Source organism: Populus trichocarpa, chromosome 8 (genome assembly GCF_000002775.5).
Source record: "Populus trichocarpa isolate Nisqually-1 chromosome 8, P.trichocarpa_v4.1, whole genome shotgun sequence".
Taxonomy (NCBI): Eukaryota; Viridiplantae; Streptophyta; class Magnoliopsida; order Malpighiales; family Salicaceae; genus Populus; species Populus trichocarpa.
The window spans coordinates 12,840,466-12,856,124 of NC_037292.2; the positions used below are offsets into that span (position 1 = coordinate 12,840,466).

Genomic DNA, 15,659 nt, shown 5'->3' on the forward strand with positions numbered 1-15,659 from the left:
TTTTTGGACGAAAAACCTGATTTAAAAAAAAAAAAAAAAAAAAAAAAAAAAAGGAATCATCCCTACCTCCAAAAGAGCAAGGCTTAGGACAGGACAAGTATCCCTCCTTCTGTTGCCAATGAAAAATAAATATTTTAATTAATTGATCGATCGATCAAAAGTTGATCATCCACAGGTGTTAGGGTTAGGGTGAACGTTTTTGTTTTGTTTTTGTTTTTTTTCGAAGGCTGATTTGCCTTGCTGTGTACCTGATCCTCTATGTTGTATTTTTCATTTCCACCCTGGTGTTACTGTCACAGAAATTGTTGAAACAAGGCCTTCGGCCATTGCAGATATCTCGTAATTTTCAGTGATTTGCTATGAATCAGTAAGGACAACATTACGCTCTCCATCTTGCACTCTCTATCTACTTGAAGGTAATGCACTTTGTAACTTCCAGTGATGCATAGACATGAACGTGAAACGGGGCAAGAACTAAAATGGAACAAGACTATAAGCGATTGCAAATCCTGAAATCCATGAAAATTAGAACCTGGAAAAAGAAGTAGAAAACGAGACCAGGTAACAATCACTTCAATTCTGATGCTCTTAACAATGTGCAAAATCGAACAATGTTTGCCTAACCATGTTATGGGTTTGGTTCGAACAGGTCTTGGCATCCCAGAAAACGGTGCTTGTGGGACTCTTTGGACTGTGGGGCTGCCGGGGATGACGTTCTTGATGCCGTTGATATGTCACCTAAGACCACGGTCTCGATCTTGATGCATTGGTGGTACATGGGGTTCCCCGTCATGCTTTGGACTATCTGCCTGGGATGACCTTGGGGCTGTGGTGGCAGCACCCATGGACTCCGGAATTTTCCATCATGCTGTGGAAACGGAGATTCGGGATGTAGGTCCGTTTGTTGTTGTGGTGTGATCCACGTACAGTGGAATTGACCTTCATGCTTTGCTTGGACCACCGATGCACCCTTCGTCTTGGAACTTTGGCCTTTAGTCCGTGTCTGACTCACCAGTGGGCCATGTGGTAGCTGATTTTGTTGATCTTGGCGAAGTACAGACCAGTGCTTTTTATTTTTCTCTTTCTAATTACGTGCATATAAACTTCTGGAGGAAGCAAACCACGCCCATGTCAAATAATAAATAATAGGGATAGAAAAATAAAGACGGGAGTTGACTTCTATCTGTAAATCAAGTAAGAAATTGTCTCAGAATTGGCAACTTGTAACAGCGATTCTGAACGTGCATAACCATCTTCTGCTTCCTACACCAGAACAGTTTGGTCACCAGTGAATCAAAATACAAGAGAGGAATTTCCACTTTCGCATTTCTCTTCCCACTGGAACAACGATAATAAATTGTTTCTACTGCATAATGGCCAGCGAAGTGGAGATGGCCTTGTATCGAGGAAATATTTAGTGCCAAAGAAACTAGCTGCTCCCAGTCCTATAGTAAGGAAGAAAACTGGCAGTGAAATTTATAAATCTCGGTACACTACAGAGCTCTATTTTTTACTTTAAATTACCAGCTCATGTTTGAAAAACAAATCTGAGCTCCGTAAGAGAAGGCTCACTTAATAAGCAATCAGTTCTTCATCTGTATGTCATCTTTGTAGGAGGCCTGTCAATTGGAGTCACAATTTCAGCCGAGTTCTCCTCAGAATAAGATGTGTTTTATTAAAATTTTGAGATCGGCAAAAAGGGCAGCTAACAGATATTCAGACAACATGAGGAAACCTTTCCCTTTAATTAGCTCATCTCCTGCAAGATCCAAAGAAATACTAGCAAAGAATTAGCAACAGTCATCTCGAATCAAATATCTGCTTTCAGTTTTGTTTCCATTTAACATGATATTACTAAGAATGGGATATCCAGGATGTCACCTTTGATACATTTAGGATTTGAGAAGCCATACATCTGCATCTGAATTTTAAAGCTTGAAATCCATCATTAGCGATCCTGGATGTCTGACACCGTTGAAGCAGCCTAATTACACTCAAGAAACATGAATAGTTTGTTAAGATGGTCAGAGAGATATTGGAAGACATTCTTAATATAAAGATCTACAGCTTTGCTTTACGGGAATGTATGGGGAGACTATGGAGAAAATGAAAAGCTAAAATGCAAATAGAAATTCATGAATTTTGACAGATGGCATCCCTGTTTCTTGGCACTTCATTTTCTGTTAAGAATACGAAGAGTGGACTAAAAAAACATAATGGTTTGTGATTCTGTTATATCACCCCCAATGACCAAGGGTCAAAGTGAAAAAGGGTCTGATTATTCATATACAATATACATCCTCAAGCTGAAAGTGAAAAGATGGAAGAAAAGGAACATGGACATGTCGCAATAATTTCTATCACAATGAGGAGAAATAATAATGTTTCAATAGAAGGGGGAAATCTTACGAGGATAAGCCCCATATTTTTTTGAAGCATCTGACTTCGAAGCACCAACCCCACCATGCACTGCATATTTTCAGTTAAATGTCAGTTTCCTTGACAACATTCCAATTTGAACAAATAGAGATATGCCACTCAGAAATAATTAAAGAAAAAGATAGTCTTGGAATCATATTGTTGCTATGCCCATGTCCCTTTCCATACCATTTTTTTCATTTCATAAATAACCAGCAGAATATTAGAATTATAGGTATGTATGCATAAGAAGAAAAGTTCAAGAAAAGGCAGGGACTCAAACCTGAGTGTCTCATTATTGCAATTCGTGAAAGAAGCCGATGAAGTGTCAATGAAGTAGTAGCAATTTAGGCATGCTAAGATGTACTCCAACCACAAAATACTCCAAAACTTGGGCTTGCAATTGACTGCAGAGGTGAAGAGAAATACCGGTTAGATGAAGGGGCATTCTATGGTTCAGTTGCTTAGTCATAAAAGGCACATGTATATAAACTGTAAGAGATTATTGTCACGCAGTGAACTTGAATCAACATTATATGTGTAAGCAATGCACTTGCTCATTAATCTATAAACATTTCAGACCATTTCCTGATGAAAATGAGAATTTGTATAACGATTGAAACCAATAAGTCATCTCCATCCTTTAGGGGCCAATTGCATGCTCATACCCACCTTACGACAATGCAGTTGTTTTCAAATTCAGTAAATGGCACAAACTGATTGGTCGGCACAAAAATGTCTTAGCATCGTAAATTGGCACCAGAAAATGTAGTGCCTAAGAATCAGTAATGGCTAGCAAAACAGTAAACTGTTTATTCTCTACTCTCTAGACATCATTCAAACAAGGATTTCTTGGGATAATGGTCATCAGTCATCTGTAGTCATTGCAAACAATGCCCTAGTAAAATCACTCCACTTAACCTTGCCATTCATAATCAGCATTAGCAAAGAAGGAAAAACATTTAGCTTTGGAACATGCATTTAACACACACGTGGAGAGGATCTGGAAATAGAAATTACAAAATACACAAACCGTTTCTCGTTTCAATGATACTTCTCATGACTGGATGGCATTGATCAGCATTTCAGATATACCCCTGTCAAGAGTGAGGCCCCTCTCCATCATCTGATCCCACACCCTACAAGCATCTGAAAGCTTATTTTCCCGTACAAGAGCTCCAATGATCAACTTATAAGTCACTTCATCAGGAAACGATCCTCTTTGCAGCATTTGCTCATATAGATGCATAACTTCACCTACTCTCAAAGATTTACAAAATCCATTTATAAGGGCATTATATGAAACCACATCAGGAGTGATACCTTTTTCTACCATATCACAAAAAATGCTGTGAGCCATCTCAACTTTCCCACTCTTGCAGTGGTGATCAATGATTGTCGTATAAAATATACGATCAGGCAAAAGGCCCATTCCTGCCATCAGATCAAGAAGCTTCTTTGCCATATCAGAATTACCTTCTCTAAGAAAAGCTTTTATAAGTATTGTGAACGTTACCACATCTGGGGCAATCCCCTTTCGTCCCATTTCCTCAAACAGCTTATAGGCCCTTCTGTTATTACTAATACTGCAAAATGCTTTGATAATAGTATTGTACGAAACGACATCACAAAAACCTTTTGGCACCATCTTCGTCACCATAAACAGATAAGCTTTATCCGGGTGATTAGCTTTACAATGTGCCTTGAGAAGTTGATTATAGCTATATACATCAGGTTCTATCGCACTACACTCCATCTTCTTCAACAACTTCACCGCCTCCTCAAACATAAACTCGTTGCAACAATAATTCAACAACACGTTGTATGTAACCAAATCCGGCTTGCACCCAGTCCTACTCATAAAAGACACCATAGCCAACGCCTTATCAATCCTACCTGCTCTACAAAACCCACTAATCAATGCATTATAAACCAATGTACTAACCTCTGACAGACCACCACTAATTACACCAATTATAAGCTCATAAGCTAAATCCACTTGCCCCCCGTCGCACAAGCCAACAGCAAGCGCCACACAAGCCTTGTTATCCGGCCTAATCCCTTTATCTAACATATTAAGCCAAAACTGAACGGCAGCATCAAATTTCTTCATTTTACACAAACCATCAATAATAATAGTAAATGTCACTACATCAGGCTCTCTCCCTCTCTCAACCATTCTCCCAAACACCTCCAATGCTGACTCTTCCCTATTCTCGCGAAACAAAAGATTCAAATAGATATTAAAAGCCCAAATATCAGGCACGCAATGAAGTTTCTCCATGTCTTTTAACAAATTATCAATAAAGGTAAACTCTTTTGTCTGGCACAAACCTGAAATGAAACGAGAGTAAGTAAAGGAAGACAAGGAGAACCCAAGAGGGGCCATTTTAGAATAGTAGTGATGGGCTAAATCGAAGCGAGAGTGGCGAATCAAAACGCCAATGAATCGGTTATAATCGATGCCAAAAACACGACATTCTGACAAAGTCATTTCGTCGAACACCTTGACTGCATAATCGATGAGACCAGCTTTGACGTAGCTGGCAATGCGAGTACGGTATATGAGGCGGTGTACGCCCAGAGGTTGATACATGTCAGAGAGATATGCATATTAATCGATTGAATGGTGAGCTCATGAGCTTTGTCCTAAAAGAGAGAGTGTAGACACGGAATCATCAACAGATAGAAATGGAAAGATGAAGTAAATTTTTTCTATGGAGAAAACTGAAGAGAAGCTGTAGAAGTAGTAGCTTCTTTTATCTGAGCCCTAGCTGGTTTCGGCGATGGAGAAATGAGAAGGGGAGAGACAGGACAGGTGAGACCGAGAGAGCGGCGACGCGAAAGAGGGAAGCTGGAGACACATTTGTTTTCTCTTTTTCTTTATTTAGACTGAGCCCCTTCCGCGCATAGTTATTAAACCCAACCAGGGTTAAACCTGATCCAATGTCTAATTAAATATGAGATTATCTAACTAGTTATTTGACCGAATTTCACCACAATTCGAATAATTTTTATTATTATTAAAAATATATATGTTTTTTTTTAATCTAAATAATTTCTCAATCATAAAAAGAAGCTTATATACCTATTTAATTAATTAAATTGATATTTAATTTTGCATGAATAATATACTCAATTGTATTTAATAATTCTATTTTTTATAATAAATATCTTATTTAATCAAACAATTATTTGCACTAATAAAAAACTATTTTGAATAAAATTATAAAAAAGAAAAGATTGTCAAACTGGATTGGTACGAGCCACACAATACACCTTAACATAGAAAAGAATGGCAAAACAATTCAAACGTCATCATGAAAAGTGTTGATGTTTGATCACCCGACAAGCTCGCATGCTTTGCATGAAGGGCATGGGATCGCTCGTGCACTAACGGGTGCATTGCACACATCATCTACTTTTTAAAAATAATATTTATATTTGTTAAATTTCAATTTTTTCCCTAAACTATCCTGAAAAAAACCCTAAATGAAAATACAAAAATACCTGTAAGCTAAATTAACTCTCACTTTGTCATTTAAATCATTTTATTATTCTTAAGGAATTGAAGATATGAAACACGCTGGACATTAGTGCTAAAGAATTTTGAATCTAATGATAGAATAATTATTTTATTGTGCATTTAAAATATAAAATTACTTAATTGTCTTTTTTTTTAATTTTGGTAATGGCTTATGAGCCCTTGTAAAATTACAAAATTATCTAAATAACAAGTTGTTTTGTTTTGTTTTGAAAGGGTAAAATGGATATTTTATCGTGTATTGTTATAGTAAAATACCCGTGTCTTTTAGAGTTTTATTAATTATATATTAAATAAATTAACCAGAGTTAATGAAATTTTTATTAAGAAACCAAAACAAAGTTATTTTAAAAAAAAAATTTAATAGATTTTAATTCGATCAACTTCCCAAATTCTAGGTTGATCTGCCCTAGATGTAATAAAAGTGTTTCCATACTGTTCTGGTTTGTTTCTCAGTTTTTTTAATTATTTATTTATTTATTCTTTATCAAAACTCCAATGCTTAAAAGGATTAATTAGGAAATCATGTATCAAGTATTTCCCCCTCCAAACAAAGCCTATCTTTTCAATCCAGGACATTGCTTGTTTTCTAAAGAAACAGTTTTATTTTTTTTTAATGGATTATTTCTTTATATAAAATATTTGATGAATTATAGTATTTGTTATGTTAAGCATCATGCCATCAAATCCAATTTCTTTAAATTAATTGCAATTTGTCAAAATTCTGTACTTCTAATTCTCATAAAATTGCATATGAAAATAAAATAAAATAAAATAAAAACTAAATAATATAAAAACAGGTATTATTTTATAATTAATTAAAGTAATTCAAAATTCACCGAGAAACAATTTAGTAAAAAAAATGTCAAGAAAGCCTTGCACCATGCATTTTCTTCCTAAAAATGAAGAGCAGAGACAAAAAATGGTAGATCTCTCCTTGAAAATTAATCCAACTTCTCCACTGTAATTTTTGCGAGCGTAGAAGGAAAAAAATTGACACATGGCAAAAAATTCAGAACTAGAACGCATATCAGGACAAAACTCATAAAAAAATTGTATAGCAAAATCTGGCACCCCGACAGCCTCCACCTCCACCTCCACCTGCACCTCCACCTCCACCTGCGGAGGTGGAGGTCCTTGAGATTTTCCTTGTGATATTAGGAAAAAGCAAACACCAGATACCAAGATGGGTCTTTCATTTGCCTCCCATAAAAGAAAAGAATCGCAATTTCAGAGTAAGCACCTATGGTAATAAACAAAGGTTATGACTTTCATGCTTTTCTAGTTCAACAACAAATCACATTCCTCCACTGAGAACGTTGTGATTGATTGAAGATCTCACACTGCATGAAGGAGATAATTGACAGAAAGGAGTTATACATAAAATCTCAGCCATAAATATCCCTTGCATTACATGTTTTCATTGCATCCCGAAAGCAAAACTTGGCATCATAAGTGAAATGCTCACCCACCTTGAGGTTGCAAAATCAAATGGATGGCAAATGCACAGTTCATGCTACTCAATTCGTTTTGTGCTCTTCATATTCCATTCATCTCGTGCTCATCATATTTCGTTTTGTGCTCTTAATAAAGCCATTGTTCGACCCAGCGAGCTGCCTCTCAAGGCCTTATAGGACCATGGGCTCCTGCTTGAACTCTCAGTTTTTTTCCAACCATCCTCCTGAGACAGCAGTTCCTTCTTTGCTGTCAAAGCCTGGTTAATTTCTTCCCATGGATTACGTTTTTCATTTTCTGAAGCACAGAAAAATCAAGTGAGCTTGTTTGCATTTAACATATTGCTATCATTGCTACTTGCACTCAACCATTAACCTGATCCTTGGTGTAAAAATAGTTGGAAACTTGGAATTAATACCTTGAGCGGAAGTATTAGCTTCATGGTTATTGTTGGGACTAAAACCTGTTCCAGAATCTTGATCCCTGACATGGACTTCATTAGATCCACTAGCAATGGATTTTGCTGACTCTAGATTACCATGGCGGACAAGGCGAACCTCATGAAGTGTTGAAAACTTTATCTGTAGAAGAGCTTTACTTGTCAACCTTCTTAATTGAGAAAGACAAGCAAGAAAAGATTGGCCTAAGGTTACTAAATCTATAATTCAGACAAATACAAACTTGACCGCAATTATGCCCAAGCGTTGATCTAATAACCTTAACATAGAAGATGCAGATGCAAAACCTAATCGAATTTATTTGAGCAGTTCAAAACTAAAGAAGAATACCCCAATTAATTTAGTCAGATTCCTCAAGTTTTGGGAGGCGCATCCAAATTATGCGATGGTTAAATACAAATAAATCTGCATTCACTAAACTACAACCCCTCCATGTATATAGAGAGAGAGACGTGCACACATACAGAGATGCCTCATCACCAACACCGCCCCACCCCCAACCCAAAAGAAAAAAGAAAATATTCATATATAAGAAATGTGAAGCTAATATACCTCTAAAGATCCATCTTCCCCATAAGGGGATGTTTCTGGTAGTGCAGCAGATGCCTCATCATCTATCTTCTCAGGAACTACTGGATATCCTGGTACTTGGACCAGTATAACTATATTGGATTCGAGATCATATTTTGATATCTTTCCAACCTGTGCACAAAGAGAACAAGATAACTTTCATGCCCTGCCAGTAAATAATAAGTTGAACATCAGTTTTATTGAAAAAGAAGCCTACACGGTAGGATGAGAGCTCAGGGGTCCAGGACAATGACAGCTCAACTACACGATAAGCAATTACATCACCTTCCTGCAAAATTTCAAGAACAAATAGATGCTTTAGCCTCCAAACAAGAAACAAACATGGACCATGCTCTTGCATACAACAACACTATAAAGACAAAAAAGAATTTAAGAAATCAACCAACTGACCCAGAGTAGGTCTCAAAATTTACGTAAACTAGCAGTTGCTATGACCATAGAAAGCCAGTTGCCACTGTCATGTTTTTCTAAAATAGAACGTCATAGAGATCAACACAACAATTGCAATGAAGTTTTAAAAGAAAAAAACCTTTGGCAAGCTAGCATAGAGTGGAAGCTCTTCAAAGTTGGTACAATCATATACAGGTGTCTGTTCTTCAATAGAAAGACTGCTGGAAGACTCTTTCCTGAAATTGTTATAATCATTTCTTTTACATGACACTGCTTTCTCTTTACCCCACTTTTGACCCTTCTTTTTGCTTGTTATCCCATTCCAGTGAAATGATTCCTGAAGCAGGACATGAGAACATAAATTTAACATCAATTGAAGCTAAGAACAAGTAAGCATTATTTTACAAGGAGCATGTACAGATATTGTAAAATTTTGAAACCACAGAAGTCAGAACCTGTTGATTATTTTATAAAAACATCTATGCATATAAATCCTATTTCAAAGCAGATCCAGAATATTTATAATAAACCATTCCGCAGAATATTTAACGATCCCCTATATTCACCCTCATAAAGTATGACATACTTGTAGAGTTTGCGAGCCATGAAACCAAGATTATAGAGATGTTTGAGCACAAACAGCTTAAAACTTACAAAAGTGAATATGGGGGAGAGCTTAAAATGCTCTGCAGAAATGGTTTGTAAGTTTGACTATGAAACTTAAATGGATAAAACAAATGCTTTGGAACATATCTATCTTCAAGGTATTGATTATTCAAACATAACACAGAGAAATGCATTGAAAAATTAATTGGATAAATGAAACATACAGTGGGAATGTGATTTTGCAGCACAGCCTGATCATCACCCCCTGGAACAACAAACATGTAGGCACATTACATGATTGAATGGAGTATATACAGTACACAAAATTGTTAATCACTTGGAACAGCTGTAAGATAAAAATGTAGAATCAGACCTTTCTTGAGTGGCTCAAAGCGAATATGTCCCGGCCTTATCACTATGGGAACAACATCACCTTCTACATCACTATCTTGCTCTCCCAATTGATTGTCTTCCCTGAGTTTTTCTTCTGAAAGTTTGTGACTTCCCAATTCAGGTGATTTCTCAGCAACATTCTGATTATCCCTTTTAGACGATTGCTGATTGATTTTTGAAAATAACTGCATCTGATTTTGCTGTAAAATTCAAAATAATAAACAAACAGTGTAGAAGGTGACTAATTTTCCCACCAACAGCACCGATATAGATGTGGGTGTGTGTTGTGCAGGTGCATGCACATGTGAAACTCTTAACCTAACACCTACTCAAAAACTGTACCCATCAGCACTTGAGCCAAGCCCAAACACAAACACAGCTATACCACATAAATACAATGACAATGACAATAACAGGGTTGAAAACCTAACGAACACCAATATACCTCTTTCTTTTCAGCTTTGAGTTGTTCCTTTAACCATTGCCTCTTGGCCTTTTTACGCCTAGCACTTCTACTAGGGAACTAACAAGAAAGGGGAATGCAAGTGTTAAAAAACACACTGGACATTCAAGTGATGAACAGGTAGAGCTTATCATGATAGAAGCAAGGTCATGTATAACATCCTGCATTTCATTACCTACCTACCTCACCTAAAATGGTTGCTTGCACGGGGAGGCCAATAGCCTTGGACTTGAGCCCACGGGTCCACTGCTCATACTTGCAAGACCCCTAGCCTCTTAAATGATAAAAATCAACTTTCAATTATGCAAACGCTCTATTCCTTTTCTTTCCAATTACCATTAAAGTTCATGTTTTCTAATTTGTCCCTTTGTCTTCTGGAAGGGAATCATAACTATGCAAGCATCCATCTTACATGGTCCTCCATGGAAAAAAGGGCAATGAATAGGGAATACATGATGTTGTTTCTTCTATAGACTTTTATGAGCAAAGGACACCCATCAAATTAGACTCTGACAATTTTAACTGCACAGACTCTTTCATAAATACAAGCAAATTATGGCTGTTTGCCATCAGAAAGAGAGCTGCTCTTACACAAACATACATTTACAGAACGTGTTTACTACTATGCATGGTGGTTTTAGCCAGGTTTTAATAACATTTACTGGGGGGGGGGGGGGGATGACAGCTATAATATTAGTCAAATTGAATTGGACACCAAAAGACTTTTGTTGCGCCATGAAAAGGTGCAGGTGGCAGAAATCATTATATCATGCTGAGTTTCACACAATTCCTAGATGAAAAACTACAGCACGTCTCAGAATTAGAAGCACAAAAATAGTAGCCATAAATTCAGTAAAATGATAGATCAAAACCTTTTTAGATCCAGAAAGTGTATGTAATGCATCCACACTCCCATTGCCATTTTGTTCAGGCTGGCAAGACCTACAAAGCAGGACAAAGAGATATTCAGTAAACCAAAGGAAAATGTGGAAAAGAATTGAAGACATCAGGAGCTATGAAGATGCATCTACTCATGAACAAGCAATATTTTTGCATAGTAATGTCATATAGGAGGAGACCAATCATCATATCATGTGCTGACGTTTCTAGATAAGTCGATCATAAATTTCAAAATATGAATAGAGTTTTCGATTGAATATTGTGGTATAGGAACTAGACAAGACCTAGAATCTTCTTCTCTCTGGATAGCATGTTCCTTAGGTCAGAAATGATCCTAGTTAACTTCATCAAGGTACATATCATTCACCACTCAACAACAAATAGACATGACTATGGAAGGCTGCGTGCTCAAATTGGCAATGAAAAGACAGGATGCCTTGAAAGTCTTGCAACTAGTCTGGTGAAGTTGATTTGGAATTGGTGATCAAAACTTAGTATCAAGGTTTTGGTAAAAGGGACACTTGTGACAAACTTTATTTATGCCTACCTTCTGCATTTGGCTTCTATTAAGGCAATCCTTCAATGCTGTATATAATCCTAGCCCCATTGAACAATGTTCTGGGACAGGTCATTCCCCATTCCCATTCCAAGTTCATAATGATTGAAATTCTTGGTAACTTGGACACAAAAGAATACATAGCTCAAAACTTAGTGGTGCCACAAACAATGATGGGTGATGAGGAATCTCTCATAGTGAATTTTTTTTTTTGGAAAATCTTATATTTCGGAACCTAGTCAGGAGGAAAAACAAGATTATGCGTGAATATGGATTTTACAAAACTTACTTCTTTGCATTGCATGTAGCTTCTGTCCTCTTGCTACTTCTTTCATCTGATTTCAAAATGGTCAAAGTGCCATTCTGTCCTGTGCAGACACTTGTCCCTGCATTTTCTGAAACTTCCAGACATTTTTCAGCAATAGCAGATTTATTTTTCTTCCTCCTGCAGTATAGGAATTCCATAGTTGAGTGCAAAACCAAAAGTTCTTAGATAAATTATAAAAACTGAAAAGTGCGCTTATATAAACAAAACTTACAGTTAATAAGGTGTGCTAATTGGTAGAAACAATTTTAGGGAAAAACATACAGCATTAAACTACTGAGAAACAAATTTGGTGGGAGAAAACAACACTTGAACAGCATTGAGGCACACAATTTTTGTACTAAAGCAGTAACCAGAACATGAATGTAATCAGTATGATCATGACCAAATAACAGCTAATTGTATTTTATTCAGTTCTTGTTCAAGTGTTAGGGTGAATATGATAGGGAAGCGTCTAGTAAAAAGGTAGGTTTCTAGTTTATTTGTAAAATTCATTCTTATAACCAAGCAAGTACGACAGCTTGTCAGTTTAAATAAATGCCTTGAAGCGAGAAAAGTTTCATATATAATGATTGTCTGATAGGTGAATGATATTAGCATCTGTGCAACTTATAAAGATTCCCTCGAACATTACAAATTACTGATACATTACTGTGATATTGGAAAGAATGTAACCGATAAAATGCAATAAGACAACTACTTGTCTAAGTCGAAGAACATCTACAACAATTGTAATACTCAAAGCTCAACCTCCTTAGGATGAATACATGCAACAGGGTAAAGTATGAAGCATTAACATAAATGCAATTTGCCCCTGTAGCACCTAACACCAATTCTTAGAAATCTTTTAGTTATTTTTACCAAATTTTCAGAGTTTTGATGAAATCTCACGCTGCATCTCTGGTATTGAGATACATGAAAGGCCACAGAATATGCAACCGATAGAATAATAAAATGTGCTCATAAAGCTGCTTCTAGCAGTGCTTCAGATTTCAATTTATCTTTTAGTTGAACGGTATCCAACAATATGTTGTGTACCACATAAGGAATCATATATGAGCTTTTCAAAGACCAAAATCACTGTGTTTCATGCAGTGATACACTTTTCATCCTTGTCTTTACTGCATGATTTAAACACCACATGTGCTAGCTTTCTTTTGCGTTACAGAAATAGTCTTAACAATGCAAACATGGACATCATTGCATCTATACAAGGGAATGCTCTTATTTTCATGCAGCATTGAAGACTCGGAAGGGAAGCCAGTTCAAATCAGGCTTCAGCTATTGAGTAAGAAAGCTTCTTCTCTTGATGAAGTAAATGCTTCTTGAGTTTCCAAGCTGCCATAATATCAATAACTGACCACCTTCTTTGCAAAATATATGACCACTTCTCAGCAAAAGACACCAAAAGAAATCTCTTCTTATATTTATATAGTGACTTAACAAGAATCTTTCTACAGTGGCCATGTTATCTAGAGATTTTTTTTGGAAATATCTCTCTCCATAGCATGTTCCTCAGGTTAGAAATAGCTCCTTGTTAGCATCATTGAGGTACATCCCATTCACCAACGACAAAAAATAGACACAAAAATGGAAAGTTGTGGGCGCAAATTGGCAATGAAAATACAGGATGCTTTAAGAGTGTGGCAACTAGTTCAGTGAAGTTGATTCGGGAATACTGATCCAAAACATAGCGCACTCCAAAACACTGATTTTGTCACCTAGAGTCTACTTACAGTATCAAGTTTTTGGGAAAAGCAACATTTACAACAAATGTTACTTAGGGACACTTATAACAAACTTTCCTTATCCCTACCATATTGCATTTGACCTATAATTAAGCAATCCATCAATGCTGTATATAATCTTAGCCCCATTAGATGATGTTCTGGGATGTTTCACACCCCATTCCCATTCCAAGTGGTCATAATGATTGGCATACTTGATAACTCAGATGCGAAAGACACAGAGCTCAAAATTTAGTGGATGAATGATAGTTAAGAACCTGTGAAGGAAGTAAAAACAAGATCATGCAAAAATAAGAATTTTACAAAACTTACTTCTTCGTGTCAGGCGTGGATTTTCTACTCTTGTTACTTTTTTTATCAGCGTTAACAATGCTCAAAGTTCCATTCTGCTCTGCACAGACATTAGTCCCTACATTTTCTGGAACTTCTAGACATTTTCCAGCACTAGCAGATTTGGTTTTCTTCCTCCTGCAGCATCAAAATTCCATTACATAATGATCTTACATTTTACAAGAACCCGTTCTAGACTGCCTACTTTATCTTCAAATTTGTTTTGGACACAGTGAAATTACTAGTCAGAGTCTCTAAACCCAAAGGACTGATTCGGATACACTACCACCAGCGCAAAATGGGTGATAAGGGTTGTAGAACATAAGATATATTAAAATTGTTCTTATTTTTTACTCCATTTTGAGGAGGAGCACGGGAGCCATACTTTGGGCAGCGAAGATCCTTCGATGCCTTTCTCTTCTTGGAAACTGTTTTCACCTCTGGACTATTTTCCACATCCTCCACCTCTTCAGCCACATCCTCCTCTGGTTCAGTTTCGTAGCCATCAGATTGCTTTTCAAATTCCTCATTTGCAAGCAGATTCGTGCCTTTAGTTACCGGTGGCTTGTCAATTATCTCCACCACATTCAAGGAATCATTCAGCCCATCATCTATCTTGATAATTTCAGTAGACGTGCTGCCTTTCTTTTTCACTCTGTTGCAGACATTACAGAGTAATATAAACAGCACACGGAAAAATGATTTAAAAAAAACAAATCTATTTTTTTAATAAAACTAACCTGATAATATCTTTGTCCTTCAAAATACTTGTAGACTCGAAAGGCGGTAATGCAAACCCTTCCATCTGTAACCAAAAGGGAAAAAAAATCAAGGACTGGTGAGAGAAATTCCAGGCTGTTTTGGAGAGATTAAATACTTACGGAGAGGAGGAGGCCGTGAGGGCATGCATTGTGGAGGTCAAAAACGTGGAAGATATGGGAGGAGAGATCGGAGATGGTTTTGTGTTGGGGCTTTAAAAGAATCCAGCACTTTCTAAGTCCTTCCGTCGTCGTATTCAAAGCGTTGTCGAGCACTAAACGGAGCCTCACCGTGTCCATCGCTGCAGCGATTGAGGGGAGAGGGGGGCTTTCGAGCAGGACAGGGTTGCCGAGACCGGCAATTTTAAACCCTCTTTCTCAGTGGCTTTGGGGTTTGAAACCAGTAGACTGTCAAGCGTCGGGGTTTACAATTTCGCGTGTACATTTTAAAACGGAACACGTAAGATTTGAGGGTTTTCTTATTTTCTTATTATTATTATTATTATTATTACAGCATATGCCATCATCTGCGAACGACAACAAGCATGAGTCGCCATGCATTAAAATAAATATTTATACACTATGTATTATTCATTAAATACAAATTTTGAACATCTATAACTAATCTGTGGTTATTTTATACTAATTCAAGTGTTATTATAATATATATATATATATATATATATATATATATATTATTAAATAAAAATTTATAAAAATCATG

At 36.6% G+C, this 15,659-nt stretch overlaps 2 protein-coding genes across 10 annotated transcripts in view; both read right to left on the bottom strand.

Annotated features, from left to right (window-relative positions):
* Window positions 1–5,313, bottom strand: part of LOC7469038 (pentatricopeptide repeat-containing protein At1g13040, mitochondrial) — a 38,571-nt gene extending 33,258 nt beyond the window's left edge. The window contains exons 1-6 of one of the 6 annotated variants that reach the window (XM_052455191.1): window positions 3,452–5,313; window positions 2,702–2,825; window positions 2,410–2,469; window positions 1,882–1,984; window positions 1,573–1,759; window positions 476–1,263 (exon numbers count right to left, since the gene is read on the bottom strand). In XM_052455191.1, the coding sequence (XP_052311151.1) occupies window positions 3,476–5,014 (1,539 nt within the window). In that variant the 5' untranslated portion in view covers window positions 5,015–5,313 and the 3' untranslated portion in view covers window positions 476–1,263; window positions 1,573–1,759; window positions 1,882–1,984; ... (1 more) ...; window positions 2,702–2,825; window positions 3,452–3,475. Of the gene's footprint in view, window positions 1–475; window positions 1,760–1,881; window positions 1,994–2,409; window positions 2,470–2,701; window positions 2,826–3,451 lie in introns of those variants that run through there. The other 5 variants (XM_024607831.2, XM_002312631.4, XM_024607832.2 and 2 more) reach the window with 5 other exon arrangements.
* A 1,828-nt stretch (window positions 5,314–7,141) lies between these two features.
* On the bottom strand, window positions 7,142–15,371 carry LOC7469039 (coilin). 4 transcript variants are annotated; one of them, XM_052455501.1, is made up of 14 exons: window positions 15,059–15,371; window positions 14,918–14,982; window positions 14,563–14,832; window positions 14,160–14,315; window positions 12,064–12,219; window positions 11,191–11,260; window positions 10,301–10,378; window positions 9,836–10,019; window positions 9,687–9,727; window positions 8,996–9,193; window positions 8,663–8,734; window positions 8,428–8,577; window positions 7,836–7,998; window positions 7,142–7,714 (listed from the first exon to the last, which is right to left on the bottom strand). In XM_052455501.1, the coding sequence occupies exons 1-14, from the start codon at window positions 15,233–15,235 to the stop codon at window positions 7,527–7,529; spliced, it is 1,968 nt and encodes a 655-aa protein (XP_052311461.1). In that variant the 5' UTR covers window positions 15,236–15,371; the 3' UTR covers window positions 7,142–7,526. The 4 variants fall into 4 exon arrangements, with proteins under 4 accessions (XP_052311461.1, XP_052311460.1, XP_052311463.1 ...); XM_052455500.1 differs by having other exon boundaries at window positions 9,836–10,055; XM_052455503.1 differs by lacking the exon at window positions 10,301–10,378.
* Between the last annotated feature and the right edge of the window lie 288 nt (window positions 15,372–15,659).